Source organism: Pseudorasbora parva, chromosome 21 (assembly GCF_024679245.1).
Source record: "Pseudorasbora parva isolate DD20220531a chromosome 21, ASM2467924v1, whole genome shotgun sequence".
Classification (NCBI taxonomy): Eukaryota; Metazoa; Chordata; class Actinopteri; order Cypriniformes; family Gobionidae; genus Pseudorasbora; species Pseudorasbora parva.
In genome coordinates this window covers 18,465,968-18,486,986 of record NC_090192.1, presented here as the reverse complement: position 1 = coordinate 18,486,986, position 21,019 = coordinate 18,465,968, and the positions used below count along the sequence as shown (strand labels likewise).

The 21,019-nt window shown below is 36.8% G+C and overlaps 1 protein-coding gene across 2 annotated transcripts; it reads right to left on the bottom strand.

Annotated features, from left to right (window-relative positions):
- Positions 1-1,155: 1,155 nt before the first annotated feature.
- Positions 1,156-18,789, bottom strand: dlgap5 (discs, large (Drosophila) homolog-associated protein 5). 2 transcript variants are annotated; one of them, XM_067429392.1, is made up of 20 exons: positions 18,646-18,789; positions 17,512-17,732; positions 17,249-17,430; positions 17,109-17,165; positions 15,829-15,862; positions 14,559-14,639; positions 12,238-12,315; positions 12,043-12,120; positions 10,807-10,835; positions 10,546-10,721; positions 10,229-10,465; positions 7,989-8,077; positions 6,816-6,976; positions 6,629-6,727; positions 6,292-6,538; positions 3,223-3,922; positions 3,074-3,122; positions 1,974-2,142; positions 1,837-1,874; positions 1,156-1,498 (listed from the first exon to the last, which is right to left on the bottom strand). In XM_067429392.1, exons 2-20 carry the CDS (start codon positions 17,729-17,731, stop codon positions 1,394-1,396), a joined length of 2,829 nt encoding a protein of 942 aa, XP_067285493.1. In that variant the 5' UTR covers position 17,732; positions 18,646-18,789; the 3' UTR covers positions 1,156-1,393. The 2 variants fall into 2 exon arrangements, with proteins under 2 accessions (XP_067285493.1, XP_067285494.1); XM_067429393.1 differs by lacking the exon at positions 1,837-1,874.
- Between the last annotated feature and the right edge of the window lie 2,230 nt (positions 18,790-21,019).

Genomic DNA, 21,019 nt, shown 5'->3' with positions numbered 1-21,019 from the left:
ATCATTCAGGCTACTCCACCCACTAGAGCAGTTTTTCACAGGAACTACACAGCACCACAATATTACACTTCTGTATTTTAATCTGTAGCATATCCTTTTCTTGCATATAATTTTACTGTGTGAACTTGGCTTATGATGCACGAAATATTTTTTGCCGAGTTTGCTTGGAAAAGTCATGTTGACTGTCAAACACTATTGTTTTAATTAAGGATTTTATAATTCTTCGTATTTTTTAATAATAAAATATTTCTCCTGTGACATGTTTGTGTATTCACAGCACTTCAGTTTTTCCACATTATGCTACAGCCTTACTCGAAAATGGATTAAATTAAATATATTCCTCAATAACGACAACGTAAAAAATGTTTGTTTGTAATCTTTGCAAATTTATAAAAAAAAAATATTATATACAGTCACCTAAAGGATTATTAGGAACACCGTACTAATACTGTGTCTGACCCCCTTTCGCCTTCAGAACTGCCTTAATTCTATGTGGCATTGATTCCACAAGGTGCTGAAAGCATTCTTTAGAAATCTTGGCCTATATTGATAGGATAGCATCTTAGAGATGATAGAGATTTGTGGAATGCACATCCAGGGTACGAAGCTCCCGTTCTACCACATCCCAAAGATGCTCCATTGGGTTGAGATCTGGTTACTGTGGGTGGGGGCCATTTTAGTACAGTGAACCCATTATCATGTTTATCATCAGCTTGAATCAGTTGGCCCATTCTTCTCTGAGACCTCTAGCATCAACCAGGCATATTCCCATAATATTGTTCCATATTGTTTCAACCCTCGATGTCCTTCTTTCCTGCATATGAGCACAGCGTGAGGCTGAAGAAGACTCAGGCCGACAGAAAAAAAGTGCTCTTGCAGATGCTGACAAAGCAAGGTTTACAAAAAATTTAAAAAATCCCCCAGATTACAAGAATTTTTTTTTAAGCCAATATTTTTTTATAATTTACAATCAATATCAGACATACAGAAGGCGAGAACAGAGGAGACGAAAATTGAGAGACAGAGGTTCCAAACAATGACGTTAAACACTCAGCCCTTTCTCCCATGACCCCATGATCTCTACCACGTCTGTCATTTCAAAACAGTCAGTCACCAGCAGGAATAAGAAAAATAAGTACATTCACAGAATAGAAGTATTATTTTTTCTTATGATTTAATTGGCGCTCACAACAATTTTGACATTTAAAAGCCTTAAAGAACAATATTTTCTGAGGTCAAAACTGCATAGAAATATAACTGCTGTATCTAAACGTGCTTATAAGTACAAAAAAAGTGAGTAGAAAATAGATGAACAAGTATCAAAGGCATCTAATTTAATAAAGCATTTTTTTTTTTAAAACTATCCAAATTCAAAGAGTGAGTGGATGTGCTCTTATTTGTTTGTGGGAGGTGTAAATGAGATCAGGTCACGTTCACACACTGACTGTCTCACTCTCTCCTTCTGCTCTGGGGTGAACAGCAGCAGACTGTCCGACATCTGAAACATCAAGGAACAACAAGGTTATTGACCAAAAGAAAGAAAGAAATGTAAACATAAAATTAATTAATGCAAACAACTCTCAGAAGGTGTGGGAGTAGTGGTTCCCACAGTCTTGGAAAACCTGGAAACAAAATGGTGGTTTCCAGGGCTGAAAAACTAAAAATGTATAAAAATAAATAAATAAATAAAAAAAGTCATGAGCAATTCTGTAGTATTTAATTTTATCTATTTCATATTATCAAAATTGCTCCCTCTCAGTGAATTTCCTTGACTGAAAAACTGTGGGAACCCTGTTGAAAAACAAAGAGGAAATGAAAAGAAAGATTTAAATCCACCTGACTGTTCCGGGGTGTGAACACCATTCTGGGAAGAGCTGAGACAGGAGTGCAAGAGAAGTGAGTGCCCACGTGCCCCCCAACAAACCATATGTGAGCATTAATAACATTATGGGAGTGATAGAGACATTAACTACCTGTAGGTGTTGCCAAGAAATCAAGAGGACACTCCTCTGCTGGAGTCACAGGACTCTCCATCTCAGCATCCACCACCCCAAGGGAGAACCTCTCTGCTGCAAGACCCGGAGACATGCTGTCTCTCACTGCGGGCTGCAGGTAACGCTCAAAGTCCAAATCAGTAGCATCCTGGGAAAAATACATCAGAACATGATTCATAAACTATCAAATAAAAGAAAAAAGCTCTGCTGAGTGCTGACTAATAGTAGGATTTAGGAATGCAGAATAACTTTTAGCTATACAATAACTTTTGGCTCTCTACCGGTTAAACTGAATGGGTCTTGTTTTGGTTGTATAAGCTCTGCTCTGCTGCACAGATTAATGGCACTGGCATACACATGCATACAGGATATCTTAACCACTCAGCTTCACACTTACTACTCTTCATCGAAGTATGGATGTGACCGTCCACGCATGACTTGTGTGTAAAATGTCCGACAAAATGATCCCGAAAACTTTAGATTATACCATGCATTATAGGTTTTTCAAAATGTAATAGGGTAAAGACATGGTTTGGAGGATATTTTGCACTCCGCTATTATCAACATTTTAATTTGCTAAGTTACATAGTGTAGTGTAGCAAATTAAAACACTAGCCGATAGTGATAAACAGATCAAATTATATGTTACAGCCAATAACCAGTATATAGCTGATATTACAATTTTACACCATTTTGTCTAAATTTTAAATCACTATAATACTGTAATTCATTTGTATCATTAACAAAATAATTCACATTATTTTAAAGTACAGTATGAAATAAATGGATAGTCCTTTTGAGATTGTTAAAAGTATCCTTTAGCCAGTGTTATTAAATTACTATTAATAATTTATATATTATTATTGATGACGGCAAAAGGTAATCAAATGTAAAAATAGAGGACAGATTTATATATAAACAGATTTAAATTAAAAAGGAAAAACATACATACATACATACATACATACATACATACACACACACACACACACACACACACACACACACACACACACACACACACACACACACGCTTAACCAATATTGTGCATTTCTAGTTGGATTTGTTAGATAATCACCTCAGCATCTTCATTTCCTGTCATTTCAACATCTGTACTGATTGGAGAGCTGTAGAACAGTGGAAAGAGTACAAACGATTATGAATTATGCCATATTTAGTGGTTCATGTTGCAAATTAGATGACCTAATATAACAAAGCAAAGCATACCCATTACAGGCCGAAATGACCTCATTACTGAGAGCTGTAGAAATGCTGAGATCTTTGGTTGGTGTGGAGGGCATCAGGATAGGGGAAGCAGGTGTATAAACAGTGGGTTCTGCTTCTACTGCTTCCGAGAAAGAGGTATGAGATGAGCACTGGGCAAGAGTATCTAGGCCGGCATCTGCTCCAGTTGGGGCTGGCAAACTGTCATCAGAGACCATGTCCTCTTGTGGTTCCTCTTGGGAGGAAGGACTGAGCATAGACTCTGGAACGCTTTCCTCAACTTGAGGTTCTGAAGAATTAGCAAGGTGCTCCGACTGCCTGGGTAAATCATGTGATTGGTCTACTGGACTGTTTTCTGGTTCATTACAGATATCTTCTTGTGTGTGCGAGGTACAGGTGGAGCTTAAATCATGAGGTTGGCTGTTGGAGCAGGAATTGGTGTGTAGCCAAACATGTGCAGATTTATTGTGGTCAGGACTGATCTGAGGAGCTCTGGGAGAATGTGGGAGGGGCTCAGCAGAACATAGAGGGGTGGAAACAGATAATACATCATGGTGATGGTTTCGAGGAGGTGTGGCAGACACACAGGGCAGAGAGGAGGAGTGAGAGGCTGCATTAGATCTGCGCTGCCTGCCTGGAGTACTGAACTTAGAACCACAGGGGGAAGAAACTGTACTGATTCGACAAGACCGTCTAACAGCACCTGAAAAGAAGAATATTATACAGATAAAAACACAAAGCCATTTTTTCAAAGCACACAGTATAGTTTAAAAAAAACTCAATTTTTAGACTAATGAAAATTTTAAGCTTAACTTAAATATTTTGAACTTCACTAATAATTATGACTTGGAGTTTTATGTATGTTTAGTAGTTTAATCCTGGAGTTTTATGGCTAGAAGTAGTAATCAGGCATGTGCTTACTTAGTTCACCTATGGATCTATCCATCCATCCATCCATCCATCCATCCACACAGTGTATTATAAATCAGAAATACAGAGGTATTTCTTTGCCCATATCACCCAACCCTACTCTTATCGCTTCATAAAATTAAGGTTGAACCACTGAAGTCACATTTTGACTATTTTAACAATGTTTTAATTACCTTTCTGGACCTTGAAAGCGTTAAATTAAATAGCGGTCTATGGAGGGGAGCTCTCTGATTTCAAAGATATCTTAATTTATGTTCCGAAGATGAACGAAGGTTTTACAGGTTCGGAACGACATGAGGGTGAGTAATTGATGACACATATACATATATATATATATATATATATATATATATATATATATGGTTCTTCTGTTATTTTTGGATTGGCTGAGATACTAATAGTGTCCTGTCAACAGCCATTAGCATTTCAAAAACCGCATTTTCTCCCTTCTGATTTACACAAGTAGATCATACTTCTCAGATTGGAAGGTACAGAAACCTGCTTAAATACGAGAGGAAATATATATATATATATATATATATATATATATATATATATATATATATATATATATATATATATATATATATATATATATATATATATATATATATATATATATATCCAGTCACGGAAAGTAGGGACACAAGTTGGTTCTGGGGCATTTTAAGTTATTCACAGATTCTGAAAGTGTAGTCTCCAAGCTTTCCAACGATGTGTAACACATGGAAATCTGATAATATTTGTTGTGGCCATCTGAATGTAGGCATTTAGAAACATTTAAACGAGAGAAAACAGCCTCTAATTTTTTGCAGTTCTCACCTGCTGGGAGTGAAAATAGGGCTCATTTAAATTTAGATAAGCCATACCCCCTGTAAAGCTGCATGGTTGCTAGTAACGAGAGACGCAACGGGAAAAATCGGACCGCATACTATTAATAATAAAGGATTGCAGATGCTAACATTACCATCTAAAAGCCCATTATAGTAATGGGTTTTTTTAGCAAGTGATACGATGCTAACAATTACAATTAAAACAACAGTTAAGATCAATTGGTAGGTATGGGAAGGTCTAAACACGAGATAACGTGTACGTGTTCTTAGAATAAACACAAAACGACAAAATTTGGTATTTATGGAAACACACCCCATAAGAAATCAAAAACAGAAGAGTATTCTTGCAAATCTCGTTGCCTCCAATGAAATAAGTCGTTCGGGCGCACTTTCTGTTTGCCGGGGTCTTCTTAGTGGATGTACTGTGCGTCTGTTTGAAGGGGATAAAGATAGAGAAATGGGTAAAGTCATAACCGTGGCTATAGTGTAGGGAACCTCCTTTAATTTTCTATGCAGTAAGGTATATGTCAAGTTTTGACGCAAATCGATCAGAGGTTTGAATCCGCCTTTTGCCACACTCTTTTATTAATAAACACGTTAGATGCTTTATTTCCACTTTTCTAATCTTTTCCTCATTTCTTTTTGAAAATAAATGCCTTTCTGATATGATATGTGATGGGAAAAGGGAGTAGAGAGAGTGTGGCAAAAGGCAGATTCAAACCTCTGATCGATTTGTGTCAAAACTTAATGACATGCGCCTTACCATTACACTATAGCCACGGTTACAGATTTGACCCATTTCTCTGTCTTTATCCCCGTCAAATGTTACTATCGATTTAGCCTCTGATTTCTTACGGTCCAACTCGTCTGACACCTCTCTGATACATTCTTCCTCTTCTTAATCTTCGCTCAGTTGTAGATTAGGGTATTATTCAGTCTTATTATGCCGCTTTCATCGTCGCTCAGATCATCTCTACAGCCGGCCAGAGCGCTGCATAAATAATTAGCCACGTGTCCCTTGGAGGGCAGGGCAATAACAAAAGCCAGTATGGAAATACACACAGACAAAACAAGGCGATTTCAACCTCAAAATGTACGCTTTTAAATATACCATTAATGCCATCTCAAACACGGAGAGGCTTCTTCGTGATTTCAACTAACAGATTCTGCAAAAAAGCAAAATCACATAATAAAAAATAAAAAAAACGTTCTCTCTCATTTTGCTCGAAAGTAGAGCTGCCAAATTGTGTCCCTGGTTTCCGTGACGGGTCACATATATTCACATGCCCAAGTAACTCTTCATTGTTACCTGATGGTTTGACTGGGCTTTCCACCTGGAAGAAACCTCCATGGAACACCACAGTCTGTGCAGGCAGTGTGGCTGCAGGGGCTGCAGGGACAGAGCCTGCCTCCTCCTGGATGTTGCCTGAGGACTCTGCAGCTTTCTGTTCAGCCTGCTTGGCTCTCATGGCAGCCTTCACAGCAGCCAGTCGACTCTTTGCTGCTGCACTGGCACCTCCACCTGCTTCTGCCTTCCCTCCTATGGCAGGAGGCTTCTGTAGTATAAAAGGACATGATAAAAGAATTACACACCTCACATTTGAAATGCAAGATTATTAAAAGATGGTGCTGATGATGTTGTTTACTTTGGCCACTCTTTTTCTGGCGACAGGCCTGTCTTCCTCTTTCCAATCCTTTGCTTCTGCCTCTTTTAAGTCATTAAACTTTTTGGTAACATCTTCCACCTATTTAAAGAAAATCACATAAAACAACATTAAACAAAGGCTGGACGTTATTTAAGCATTAAAAAAAAAAAAAAGAACATTAACCTACCTGAAAATACACCATGTCCCAGAAGCCCTGCAAGTCAGTGCAAGTTGTTATTTTGTCTCCACGCCCTAAGTCGCAATCATCCACCAGCCCGCTGAACTGCCCAAAGCGCTCTTTCATCAACAGTCTAGCCTGGCCCACAGCCGTGCGCATCCGGTCTCGCACTACATGGACAAGGAGAAATATACTTACTTTACATGTATATCGTCGCTGTCTGGCAGAAACCTTGAATTTGCTTTTTTTTCAATAAATCATTACTAGTGGTCACCCTTTACATCTGTCTGTGGGTGTTGCAAACATCAAACCAATTAAAAATATTACAAAAGAGCCTATGACAGTAAGTAAAACCTGCTTGTTTGAATAAGTACAGCATTTCTTTCCTCAAGAATCACTATATATTTATAAAAGGCTACTGTTTTGCATTATTGATGAGGGGAGACGAGTGTCTGAGCACAGCATTTGTTGTCAAATCATAGCCAGTACCGTCTTAAATAGCCTCTACATAGCACTTCATCTTTAATCACATGAGATTTTGGCCAAACGACAAAACTGAGCACCCACAAATAAAGTTTAGCTGTAGCTAGCTAAGCTTTATAGCCTAATCTAACCTTTTAATGTTGGAGAAAACATGCATGTCCAACAGTTGCTGGTCACTTTCGATTATTTTGGCAATAAATTGAGTAATAGGATTTTTATTACAAAAAAAAGGTAACCAAGGCGAAAAACAGCCTTTCCTTTAAAACTATTTTCTACATATATAATAAAAATACGGAATAAAATAAAGTATCAAAAGCAAGTAATCGTGGATTTATTGGTTACACTTTACAATAAGTTTTCACTCCATTTCACCAACGAAAATAGTTAAAATAAAGCACATCCTGAAGTGCATATATTTTTTTTTATTGAATAACAGCCTTTGTGAATTTAAAGTAGAACTACGCTATGATTTTTAAACGGTTTTATTATATTGTGCAGTTTAATAATGCGGTTCACGGATTCTCGTCAACTTACGGTATTTTACAGTTAATCGACATGGGTAAATTGCAATCGAGGTAACTCTTTGAGCTGTGATTGTGCCATTTTCACTTTCAGTGTGGACAGAAAAACTAATCCTTGTTGGAAAGCTTGCTTCAAAACCTAGTTAGACTGTTGCTGAATTAAGACAACTATACTTACTCTCCTCCGGGATAGAGGTATCATCAAATCGTGACTCCCACAGCTCAGAAAGTACAGTCAAACGCTCAGTCTCGCTGACCATCACTGCCCTATTGAAACAACACATGCAGTGAAACAAAATTACACTACCGTTAAAAACTTTGGGGTCAGCAAGTCTTTTTTTATTATTATTAAAGAAATTCAAACGTATTCATGAGTGACAGTAAAGACATTGTTTACAAAAGAACATCATGGTTTCCAGAAAAATATTGCAGCACAGTGTTCTCAAATACTATAAGAAATGTTTCTTGAGCACCAAGCACCACCATATATTAGAATAATTTCTGAAGGATCTTGTGATGCTGAAGACTGGAATAATGGCTGCGGAAAAATTTGCTTTGCCACCACACGAATGAATTACATTTTGAAATATATTAAAATGAAAAAAGTTAATTTTAAATTGTTATAATATTTACTGTTAATATTACTCTTTTATAGAACAGTAATCAAATAAATGCAATACCTATAAGCATAAAAGCTCCAAAAACATCTTACCAATCCCGAACTTTAGAACAGTATGTATAAAATAAAGACTGCAGAGCATAAGGCAATTGACCAATCAAGAAGGCGTATAAATGGAGAAAATGCATTACTAAAACACTACAAAATACTAACCAATCAGTTCTGTTAAAGGTGCCCTAGAATGAGTTGAAACAATTTTCCTAAATTGTTCTGATCTTATTTAAGGGCATACAATTGTCCAGATACAGTTTTACAGGTCCAATTACAACCTTAGAAATTGTCCCTAGAATAAAATGGTCTGTTGTTGCCTTATTTGGAAGGATCATGAAAAATACTGTTGTGCTCTGATTGGCTTATTTCAGTAGTTCACAGGAATGCAGTTATTCAGCAAACACAATTGCAAACAGTAAAAGGAGCTTGTTAGTCATGACAGAACACAGACCAACTGAATGACACTAAGCAGAAAATCACAAATGGTGATTGCTGAAATGCAGCATACTTATTTATTGGCGTTATCCGCGGGCACAAGACAGAGAGAGAGAGCGTGCACACGATTTCCAGATTGCACGTTTAAATGAAACAGGATAGAATTAGGGCTGTACTAGAATAATCAAATATTCGAATATTCGTTCGGTGAGGTGGCATTCGATTTTCAGTTTTGAGATTCGAATATTCGGTTTTTTTTTTTTCAACACGTGACTTCCATCGCGGACTCATTCTCACTCATGCTTGAAATAATAATAATAAATTTAAAAAAACACCGCAACATGCTTTCAATAAAAGCATCGCGCATTTTAAAGATTTAAATTAACAAAAAGTCAGATAAGACAAAATAAATCCCTTATATAGAATAAAACTAATTGTAATAGATATTACATTTTGTGTCATTTTAAAAACAATTCATTTATTCTTATTCAACTGTTTATAAGCATGCTACCGTGTTCTTTATTTATTACAGTTCATTGAAATCACTGTGTTACTAATTTAATTTCTGTTTTGGGATTCATTTGTTTTAAAGAAAGGTTCGTTATTAATACCTCATTAAAGTTCTTGCTCTCAACAGACTTTGTGTTTTGTATCACTTGTGCACTGTCCGTTTTCGGAGCATAAACCTGCCCGTGTAATGCGTACCGGAAACTGTTCTATTTAAAAGATTATTAAATGTTTATTAATATTTAAATAATGTGTGCCACCTGATCATATTGCACCAAATGCAACACTGCACTCCACTGGGTCTGCCGCAACACATTTACGATGCCGAAGAGTGAAACGTGAAGTCGTGAAAGATGATACAAATGCAAACCGACACTATTATTATATATTTAGCCCCACCCACCGAAGCTTCGAAAATTCGATATTGATTGCCACCTAAGCTTCGAAGCTCAAAAAATGGCATTCGAAACAGCCCTAGATAGAATATGTGTGCTTTTAAAAGAAAAGCTCTGATTGGGAGATTTAAATTGATATTAAAATCTGGTAACCGCAAGTTATATGCTAATTTGGGGAGGTGTAAAAATTAATTTACTGCACAGTCTGCATTTTTTTGTTGTTGTATTTTTCAAGCACAACTAGAGGGGGAAAAGCTTTTTCAAGCTTTATTTACATATCAAGGAGGAAACACTGGTGTTTGAAGCTCATGTTATGTTAGTTCCATGTACAGAACTCTTATTACTTAACAATGCCAAGATAAATACTGTTTTCCTTTCTAGCGCATCTTTAATGGTAGATATCAGCCTCACCTGAAATAAGCAACATCATGCTGTGGCTCCAAGGGGGCGAAAGGAACAGATGGTGCTGCAGAGGTGGACGGCTGAGGGGAGGACGGGGCAGGAGGGGGAGAGGACACTGAGGGAGGCCTGGTGGGAAGATCTGGTGGAGGGGTTGACAGTGAAGGTGAAAGTGAGAGTGAAGGAGCAGGGTGAACAGATTTTGGGGGAGAGGGGAAGGTGGGCTCCACACTTGCTTCAGAAAGAAAGCTATAAAAGAGAAACATGATAGTATTATTTTGGACCAGCTTATATAACAAAGCTTTGAGTTATCACGCATTATCACAAACCTTGGTGAGAGGAAAGCAGTGGTTGAACGCGGAGAGAGGGGCGCAGGCTCGAAGGAACTCAGACCAGCAGGAGGCTGGAACACGAATCCCTGAGGGGCAAATGAGGGGGGAGCAGCTTTGGGTTTCTCTTCCTCAGGAACAACAGGATTAACTGCAGCGACCTCTTTCTCAGCAGGCTAAAAATATCCAAGCATAAAATATATAATTCCAATTTTCAGAAAATTTCAAAACCAAAAAGATAGATATGACAAATCAACTCACTTTATTTTCAATATTTGTCTTCGTGTTGCCTGTGTAAGACAATGAGATGTACTGATTAATGACACACATACACAAAAATCCTGTAGTTCTGGGGTCCATTCTTCGTACCTCGCTTAATACATTGAGATGATTTGACAGATCCCAGATCTTCTAATCGTGATAACTGATCTCTGGCTAATTTGGTTCTTAGAACGAATTTGCAGATTGGATTAAAATATCTGGAGTAGGTTATTTGAGATTACTGCGCGTTCCTGCGTTCACTGAAGAGGGCAGATGCATCGATACTCGAAAACACGATCAGCAATGCAATGTTTGGCTGGCGTCAAGACAACATAATGGCATAATATAATTTAAAAAGCCACCTGGCAAAGAACTTGACAAATAAAAATAAAAAAACAACAACAAAAAACACAATTACTGGACCTTTATAAGGAAACATCCAAATGACTGAAACCAACATAAAAGTTATAATAGATAAATGTTTTTAACATGATTCCCAATTATTTATTTTCATGATTTTATAGTATTTGTACACATTTTTATTTCAATGTTGTAATTAGCAATTCATTACATTAAATCAATTTAAAGTAGATTTGTTACGTGACCGCATTAATTAAATTTTCTTTAGGGTCAAGATCAAACTATCTGCATCTCTTGCACTGCATCAAGCCACTCCCATAATATCCGTCAACACTCGGCTCAGAGTTATGTTAGCATGTGTGTAAGACTCCAATAAAATTATAAAGAAATTGTTCCATCACAAATAAATTTCTCAATCAAGAGACCGAGTGTATAGTATTATACACCTTTTACACAACATTATAATATTTTAAAATAAACTTTTATATTAGTATTATTTAAAATGATTATTGCCCCTGGTTCAGTAATGAACTCTTGTAATAAAGTAGGCTAGCAGTGAGTGGGACAGATTTTAAGTATCACCTCAAGATGTAATCTAATCCTGTTTACATTAAATAAGCCCGTTCCTGAGCAGGTTTAAGTTTATGGACCTGTTGGACAGCAAATCCAGGATGAGAGTTAAAAAAAAAAAACAATCCGAGATCATGTCAAATCATCTAAAATTAAATCCAGCTAACTGAGTTAGCAACGTATGAAGAAAGGACCCCTGGACTCATGCAACATTACTAACATCTGAGTAACACTGTGGCAATATAAAGCAAAATCATATGTAATATTAGACAATGCGCCAGAAGAAAACAACCATAACCTCATTACCTTGTACGGTTTTCCCTCTGCCAGAAGAGGGCGCAGCAGGACATTTAACCGTTGATCTCGTTTTTGTAGCCCTTGAATCTAAATCACATAGAGAAAGTGGCTTAAGTTGCGTGCATGTAACAAGTAGACAATAATAAAAGGTCACAGAAAGCTCTCTAAAAAGCTCAAGATTTAAAATGTTAAAACAAAACTCACCAGTAACTGGTTTAACTACAGCTACCAGCGTCGTTTTAGCAGCTGATCGCGTGGTTGGAGCTCTCATAGATGGTTCGGCTGTAAAAGAAATAACAATAATGCTCTGCATGGGCTTTTTTATATCCAGCAAGGAAGCATTTAAGACTGGTGGAAATATATTTATTATTGTTGTCTTGCCAGAGTCATTCTGTCTGTACTGTGAAAGTGTCATCAAAACAAATTCCTTGTACGTGTAAACATACTTTGCAATTAAGCTCATTCTGATTCTGAAATTGATACAGAATAACAGTAAAGACTACAATGTAACTATAAAGAAAACAAACTGCTGTCCCTGTTTTGAATTTAAGTAAAAAAAAAACAGAAGTTAGTTCACAATTTTCACAAAAATATTAAGCAGCCAAACAGTTTTCAACATTAGAAATGTTTTTTTTGATCACCAAATAAGCATATTAGAATGACTTCTGACGGATCATTCCAAAGATATGTATAGTTTAGACATTATTGTAATATTTCTAATATAAATGTTTTATTGCATTTATTGTACGTCTGAGCATAGCGTCTGAGGGACTCACCTATCAATTGCGTCATATCTATGTTACCCTCAGTTTCTGGATTTATTTGGCAGAAACGCTTCACTCTTAGCAGTGTGCAACAAGTGTCGAAGCAGCTGCTCTGAGTAACGTCATAACCATTTTCAACACACTCAAATCAAATTCATCTAATATGATAAACAGATCTTGTTACTTCCTACTGGTGACCGGAAAAAGGAAATAGCGGCGCCCGTGTCTCGTCCTCGCGAGGCATGTGTTGTACATCTCGTTAAAAATCGCCCCAGAGGCCTTGCTCATCTTCACAACACACGGTCCTGCTCTGCTTTATACTACGGTAACGTTAATAACCCCATCCATGAACATGATTTCTGCCCGAGTCCTGTTTTCCACCGGCTGTGAGGTGAAGACCACATGTCCCAAGATGCTGCACTCAAACTAGGCATCATCAAACTACGCCTTTGTTTTGAATAGGCACCCTCTAATGGAAGGAAAAGTTGCATAGTGCACATGTGTAAAGGTGGGGTTAATGTTATCTCAAAAGTGCTTTAGTAAAAGTGTCTCAGCCGAGTACCAAAACAAACTTGTAGCCAATTAGAAATAAGGGGCGTGTCTACTACTAGGGATGAAACGATTACCGGTTTCACGATAAACCATGGTAAAATGCATTGACGGTTAATAATATCGTTTAAAATTTAATTATCATTAAAACCGTCAGTGATTATCATGATTTTGAAAAGTCGCGGTAAATACTATCCAGTCTGGTTAGGATCCAGTCCAGTGACAACACCGGGAGATTTTCCAGCCTTCTAAAATCTGAGGTGTGTGGCCATATTTTGGCTTTTACAAAAGTACTGAGGGAAAATTAAACGAAGATGCTCTGATCACCTAGCCTAGAAAACTAGACGCACCCTAGCGGCAGCAGATCTAATCTGCTCGCAAGTGTCGTCTAGCAACTCTCAATACCCATCTGAGCTGTAAACGCCAAGCTATTGATGGGCCAATCACATCGTGTATAGAGTCGGTGGGCGGGGCTTAACATAATGACGCCAGAGTTGCACTTGCGTGCTTCTAGTCAAAACAGAAGCTGGCGAACGGCGGTCATTCGAATCAGCTTTGACCGTGACTCTGGAAGACTTGGAGTTAAGCTTTTCTCTTAGAAAAGAACGGCACTGAAGTGATTCTTAAGAAGGGAAGATGTGTTCGGAGTTTTGCCGACCGGATATGGCGAATGTTTAATCAGTCAATGAGCTCTGCTTCACCTTCGTTGCTCTGGTTGGTTGTAGCACTATCCTATCACGTGCAGAGGGAGTTTGAAAGACAACCGTTTATCCCGCCCATCGGATTGAGCCCTGTCAATGGTGAGTTTCCAGACTAAACATCTTAATGTGGGTCTGGCTTTTCAGGCTACTGGTCACCCTGTCCACAGCAGAACATGCCAGAAGAAAGTCGCTGTAATGCTGGAAACACTTCAGATTTGCGAACGCAAGGCAAGTGGACTTTGACCTCAATTACAAACCTACGTCTGGGAAATAACGTGAAGCTTAAGCATTTCGGCTGTGGCGTGTAACACAGTCACTCACACTACACTGTTGCTAGTGACCTACTTATTATTGGCCATTTATTTCTACTGTACACCTGATAAGACTTGAACGTCTCAACCTAATAAGGCAGAGACCCTTTTGGGCTAGGGGCGTGTTTGTTTGGGTGATTTGAAATATTAACATTGGTTCCCAGAAAGCAGTTACCCAAGCTTTAAGTGAGTGGTTTTACCTGTAGTTGCTCTGGTTTTGGTTGAAGTCAGAGCTTTGGAGTTGCTCTTGGTTGGAGCTCTGGTGGTCGATACGGTCTCAACTGCACAAACAAAAAGAGTCTCCAATAACAGCATGAAGACATCACAGTTTGATTCAAGACAAACAGTAGCAAACTCATTTCAAGGGCCTATTGCACAAAACTAGGATAAGGGATTAAGCCGGGATGTCTTAGCGATCCTGGCTCAATTTATCCGCTAATATACAGTTATCTTTCATTATCGTTATCGTTCTTGATGTGAGTGTGCCTTCAGGGTATGTTTACACGACAGCAGTGTACCCAATTTTGCATACAGTGGCGTGCTGCACAAAGCTGGTTTCAGTTACCCAGGTAAATTCGAGATTAGTTTGAGCAAACTCTGGTTTTTCGGGTTCAAGAAATTGGATTGGTTTTTAGCAGTGTTCATCACCATGGTAACTGACACTACATGGCTAACCTGCTCCTGAGCAGATTTTTTTTTCTGGGTTTGATATTGCAAGTCCAAACTGGACCATCAGCTGCAAGTAAAGATGCAATAAAGCCACACCCCCTGTATGTCTCGTTCCAAATTAAAGAAGATTATGATGAAAAAACGTTTGTTTATTATATTTATATTATATGAATTATAATCACTTAGAATTCATATGTTCATATAAATATAATTTTAACTGACAAGTAGCCAAATAGTAATATAAATATAATGCATGCATTCATAATTCTTTTAAACAATGTATTCATTTGAGCTCTTTGTGAACCTCTAATAATTATGCATATTTTTTTAAAACACATCATGCATTGATATAGTCAGATATTCTTTCAGCTGCCTTCTCAAACTCTCGCTGCAGCAGCAGTGTTTATTTCTGCCTTGTAAACACATTTCATTTCATAGTAATTTGCAAAACGTTCTCTCAATCTTCAGAAGAGAAGTGAATCAAACGGACACTGTGATTGGCTGGATTAGAGGACACAGGATTAGAGGTGATCGCTAACGCTAGATTAAACCTGAGTTGACAGATAAAGTTTTTACCGAGCTTAGAGAAACGGTTGAACTTGATCTAAACAAGGTTGGATTTATCTGGATTTGTAAACTATAAATCTACTCTGAAACTCAGTTTGTTTAGCTAGATTCATGCAACAGGCCTCTGATGACAAGATCACCAAGATATCTCGGCTTAATCCCTTATCCTAGTTTTTGTGCATTATGATTTGCAGTTAGTAATATGAAAAACAGAGTTAAAGAAGCAAGACAAACCTTTCTTTGGAACAGCATGTCTCTCAACTGAAGGCTGTAATAACAACAACAGAAATACATCATTAAAAAACAATGACGTCATTTCAAACTGTAATGTTGACTTGGTGCCGATCATGGCACTCCCAGAGCACTCCACAAGATGTGTTTGGATAAGGTAAATGGACTGCATTTATATAGCGCTTTTAACTGACCCAATGGCCAACCAAAGCGCTTTACATTTTTGCCTCACATTCACCCATTCATACACCGACGGCGATGTCAGCCATGTAAGGCACCATCCAGCTCGTCGGGAGCAGCTGGGGTTAAGTGTCTTGCTCATGGACACTTCCGACACTTGGTCAGGTGGAACCGGAGATTGAACCACCAACCTTTTGGTTTGTAGACAACCTACATGAACCACTGAGCCACTGCCACCCCTAATATACCATCTGGATGTTCAGTATTGATTGGGTGAATGCACATTTTAAACAGCTTTATTGTACACCCAAGTTAATCGCCGTTCTAAACTAATGCGCTGCTGCATTGTAACACACACACACACACACACACACACACATATACAGAAATGTATTAACACTGTTCTGTCCTTTTTCAATAAAATAGCTAAGAAACTAAAAAGTTCTAACATAAATTTCTTAGTAACTAAAACTCAAAGCTTCATTGTTAGTAGAGAGATGCTGCCAGGTAGAATTCATACGAAATTGCACTCTCACTAATGCATTTATACAAATGTAATCTTTACTGTGCTATTTTATCTGTATCTGATTTAGAATGAGCAGAAATCTTTGACAAAAGATATTATAAAAATAAGTTATGTAGGAGCAATAGCCTGGGCAGTGCTGTGTCATGTCAAGCACTCTTAATTTATATTAGTGCTTTTTACTATATATATATATATATATATATATATATATATTTGTAAACCAGCTTTACAGTGGTAATAGGACATTAAAGGAAGAGAGATTATTTTGACTGTACAGCAGCTCTATTTCAAGTAAGTTTTTGATAGATTAATTTCTCATTAGTTATTTACTTTGGTACCACTTACACAGCACATTTTTAAACTTAAATAGAAAACTTTTAATGGTTTCTGGCCGTTCATTTGCATGGCAACAGTGTTTGGTGGCTAGAGAACTCAAACTTTGAAGCGGTTATCATCTTTGTGTAAACTAAAAAATAAAATAAAAACGTGAATCTGTGAGAACGGTGATGGCATGCATGCAAGCATTACATGTTTTAGGGCTGGACGATAATTTTTGCAAAAATGTACACTTACATACCTTTTGATTTTGCATCATTGAGCGGGTCACTCGTGTGGACTGGTTAGTTTCTGTGATCTGTCATGATGATAAATGAGATGGGAAAATGAAGTACTGTTTATTATAGTATGACTTTTTTACCTGTTATTCCTATTACACACCTTTCCTCTGCCAGGCACAGCAGTGTTGGAAGGTAGATACCCGAGTGGCTGGGGCTTATACAGGCTGACCTTAAACACGCCTTTCTTTTCTTTCTCACGCTTTTCCTTCTCTTTCTGCAACATCTTGTTTTCTTTGTAACGAGCGAGCATCTTCTTCCTCTCCTCAGCCGCAGTATTTGCATCTGTTAAGAACAATTATAACTACTTCAAAAGAAGACCAAGTCAACACAAAATCAAACAACAAAACTCACTACAATATTTACCATTAGCTGTCTTTGTTTTGGGTGCTTTGTCTTGGGTGGCAATGATGCTGGACGCATCCATTGAGAGTTCGATCTCCGGCAGCTGGTCGAGGTGCCTGTGCAGGTTTTGGATCTTCTCTCGGTTCTCTTTTTGAGATTGAGACCGACGTCTGGACATCTTTAGCCGGATCATAGACACACTGCTGTCCCGCTTGTACAGGTGAGCGAAGCGAGAGTCCATCCTACAAGAGTTTTCACAACAAGAACAGTCAATTACCTAAAGCGGTGGTTCTCTATTGGTAGGTTGTGACTCATAACCCTGAACTTGTTTTAAGTGACCAGATGCATAAACCGCTTACACTAATCTTACAAGTCAGTTATCTATTTATGTCTTTTTTTTTAAGGCTGGCCATAACTGTTATGGTCTATTTTGAATCCTAAAAGTAAGGCCAACTCTTGACCTTTAACGTTAGCAGTTCAGATTTTTAAGTCTTGACAGTGACTGTGCTTATAATTTAACTTGCCCCAGATCTGTTTTTAGAGCAAATACAGAAAAAATATAAATAACACAACACTGTATAAACACAATTTTACTCAAGTTATTTTTACTTTTACGAGGGGAATTAAACGCTTTAATTTCCCTGTTGACATCGAAGGCTGTGGGTTTAATCAAACGCTTTAATAACTTTTTTGATGACCTGCTATCAACAACACAGATGTCAACGCAATTGTGTGTTCTTGCGTCATTTATTTTATTGATTAACTTGTCATTTTCTCTGAGCATCATGGTACTGTGTTTTGACTCGTTTTAGGTAAAAAATTACACAAATACAACCAAAATGTAGTAAATAAAAAACTGCAACGTTACATTTCTTATAGGAGGCCTGTCTTAAGTAAGCTGTCATTTTGTTGATATCGTTGATATCTATATAAAATAATAATAATACGTTAATAATAAAGTAAATTCCTTCACGAATCTTTATATTCACATTTATAATATAAAATTCAAATATTATCTTTGCTGAAGCAACACATTCACAATTTTGATCGCTATACCAAACCATGCGTTTTGCATGTTTGGAAGTCGTGACAATGACAAACTAAGTTAAGTTTAATTGTAACCGTCTGATATAAATAATATGGGCGATTTCTTACCTTTATATTAAGGTTGATTTCCGGGAGTCAAGAAAGCTTTATCCAGAGACTAAATAATGCGCAATATCTATATTCAGTAAACAAACGTTTATCGTTAACGTTACCTGTTCTAAGCGTACATACGCAATATGGCGGGCAGGTTTTGAAAAGTGAATACAGCTCTTCTGATTGGCTGCTCCGAAACGGAGAAAACGGCGTTGATTGGTTAAATTTAGAAATTTTGAGTTATGCACCGCCCATTTATGTGACGCTACAAAAAGGGGCAAGACTACAAAGAGATACAAGAAAAATATTGTTGCGATTTTCCATTTTATTAGGACACTAATAATCCAATATTACGGAAGCTTATTGCATTCACTTGAAAAAAAAAATCTACTCTGTTTTTCTGAATTAATGGCTTAATTATCTCGGAATTATGAGATCATTTTTCATGATTAATTTTTTTTGCTCTGTTTTTCTGAATTAATGACTTAATTATCTCAGAATTCTGAGATCATTTTTTCTTGAAAAAAAAAATGTGTTCTGTTTTTCTGAATTAATGAGATAATTATTTGTACGTATAATATTCCATAAATTGCGTATAAGCACGTGAAAAACTGTGTACCATATGCACACCAAAACTCATTTTAGCGTATACATTCCACAAGATTGTACGGAAGCTTATTGCATTCACTTGAGAAAAAAAAATCTACTCTGTTTTTCTGAATTAATGACTTAATTATCTCAGAATTATGAGATAATTTTTCATAAATAATTTTTTTTTTGCTCTGTTTTTCTGAATTAATGACTTAATTATCTCAGAATTATGAGATAATTTTTCATGAATAAATTTTTTTTGCTCTGTTTTTCTGAATTAATGACTTAATTATCTCAGAATTATGAGATAATTTTTCATGAATAATTTTTTTTTGTTCTGTTTTTCTGAATTAATGACTTAATTATCTCAGAATTATGAGATCATTTTTCATAAATAAATTTTTTTTTTGCTCTGTTTTTCTGAATTAATGAGATCCCTCAAAATCCAGCCAGAGCTCTATTTTAGCTGGATTGCATGGAAGTAAACATGTCCCGCCTTTCAAATTTAATCCAGATTTATTTTACTTTGGGTTTGAGACATTGTCTTTAAGTAATAAAAATTGTATTGTTTTTAGTGCATCAACTTTGTGCAGACAGCTCATGACAGCAGAAATGAACATTCTGATCTGCTTGACATTGCTATTGCACTCCATGGGGATCCAGTATTTTCAACAATTGCCTGATTGTCTTTTGTGTCACCACGTAGCCAGCCTGAATGCATTTCAGATGCATCATCTTAACACGATCACATAGTAATGCGTATCAATAGTACGAGTGTGAAATTGTGTCTAATGTATATCGTCTGGAATGTATATTGTGTGGAATGTTTACTGAGATAATGCACGTGCTACACAGTCTTTCGCGTGCATGCATATGACATGCTCTTTAGTAGGTTGGGGATGGTGGGATGGTGGGTTCGTACATATAATATGCCATAAAGTGCGTATAAGCACGTGAAAAACTGTGTACCATATGCACACCAAAACTCATTTTAGCGTATACATTCCACAAGATTGCACACTTATTTATACTACTATTTATACGAATTTTCATGAGATCGGCTGTCTGCACAAATTTGTAAGGCTGGTCATGTTTACTTCCATGCAATCCAGCTAAAATAGAGCTCTGGCTGGATTTTGAGGGATCTCATTAATTCAGAAAAACAGAGCAAAAAAAATTGTATTTATGAAAAATTATCTCATAATTCTGAGATAATTAAGTCATTAATTCAGAAAAACAGAACAAAAAAAAAATTATTCATGAAAAATTAAGTCATTAATTCAGAAAAACAGAGCAAAAAAAATTTTATTCATGAAAAATTATCTCATAATTCTGAGATAATTAAGTCATTAATTCAGAAAAACAGAGCAAAAAAAATTTATTCATGAAAAATTATCTCATAATTCTGAGATAATTAAGTCATTAATTCAGAAAAACAGAGCAAAAAAAAATTATTCATTAAAAATTAAGTCATTAATTCAGAAAAACAGAGTAGATTTTTTTTTCTCAAGTGACTGCAATAAGCTTCCGTAAAAATGCACTGTTTATTTTTGGTTGATTTTGATTGATTAGCTTGTCCAGGGTGTTGCTATAGGAGCATGTTTGGTAAATGTCACGGCCCTTAGAGGATATATCATTAATTCATTTCTTTCTTTTAGGATGAACATTGTCCTGTTGATATGACAAGAGGTGGTCATCCGCTGCATGACAGAATTCCTGGGACATGCAGGAGATCTCATCAAAGAATTCAACGTATGCAAACTTAATTTCAATATTCAATATATAATATTGTTGGCTA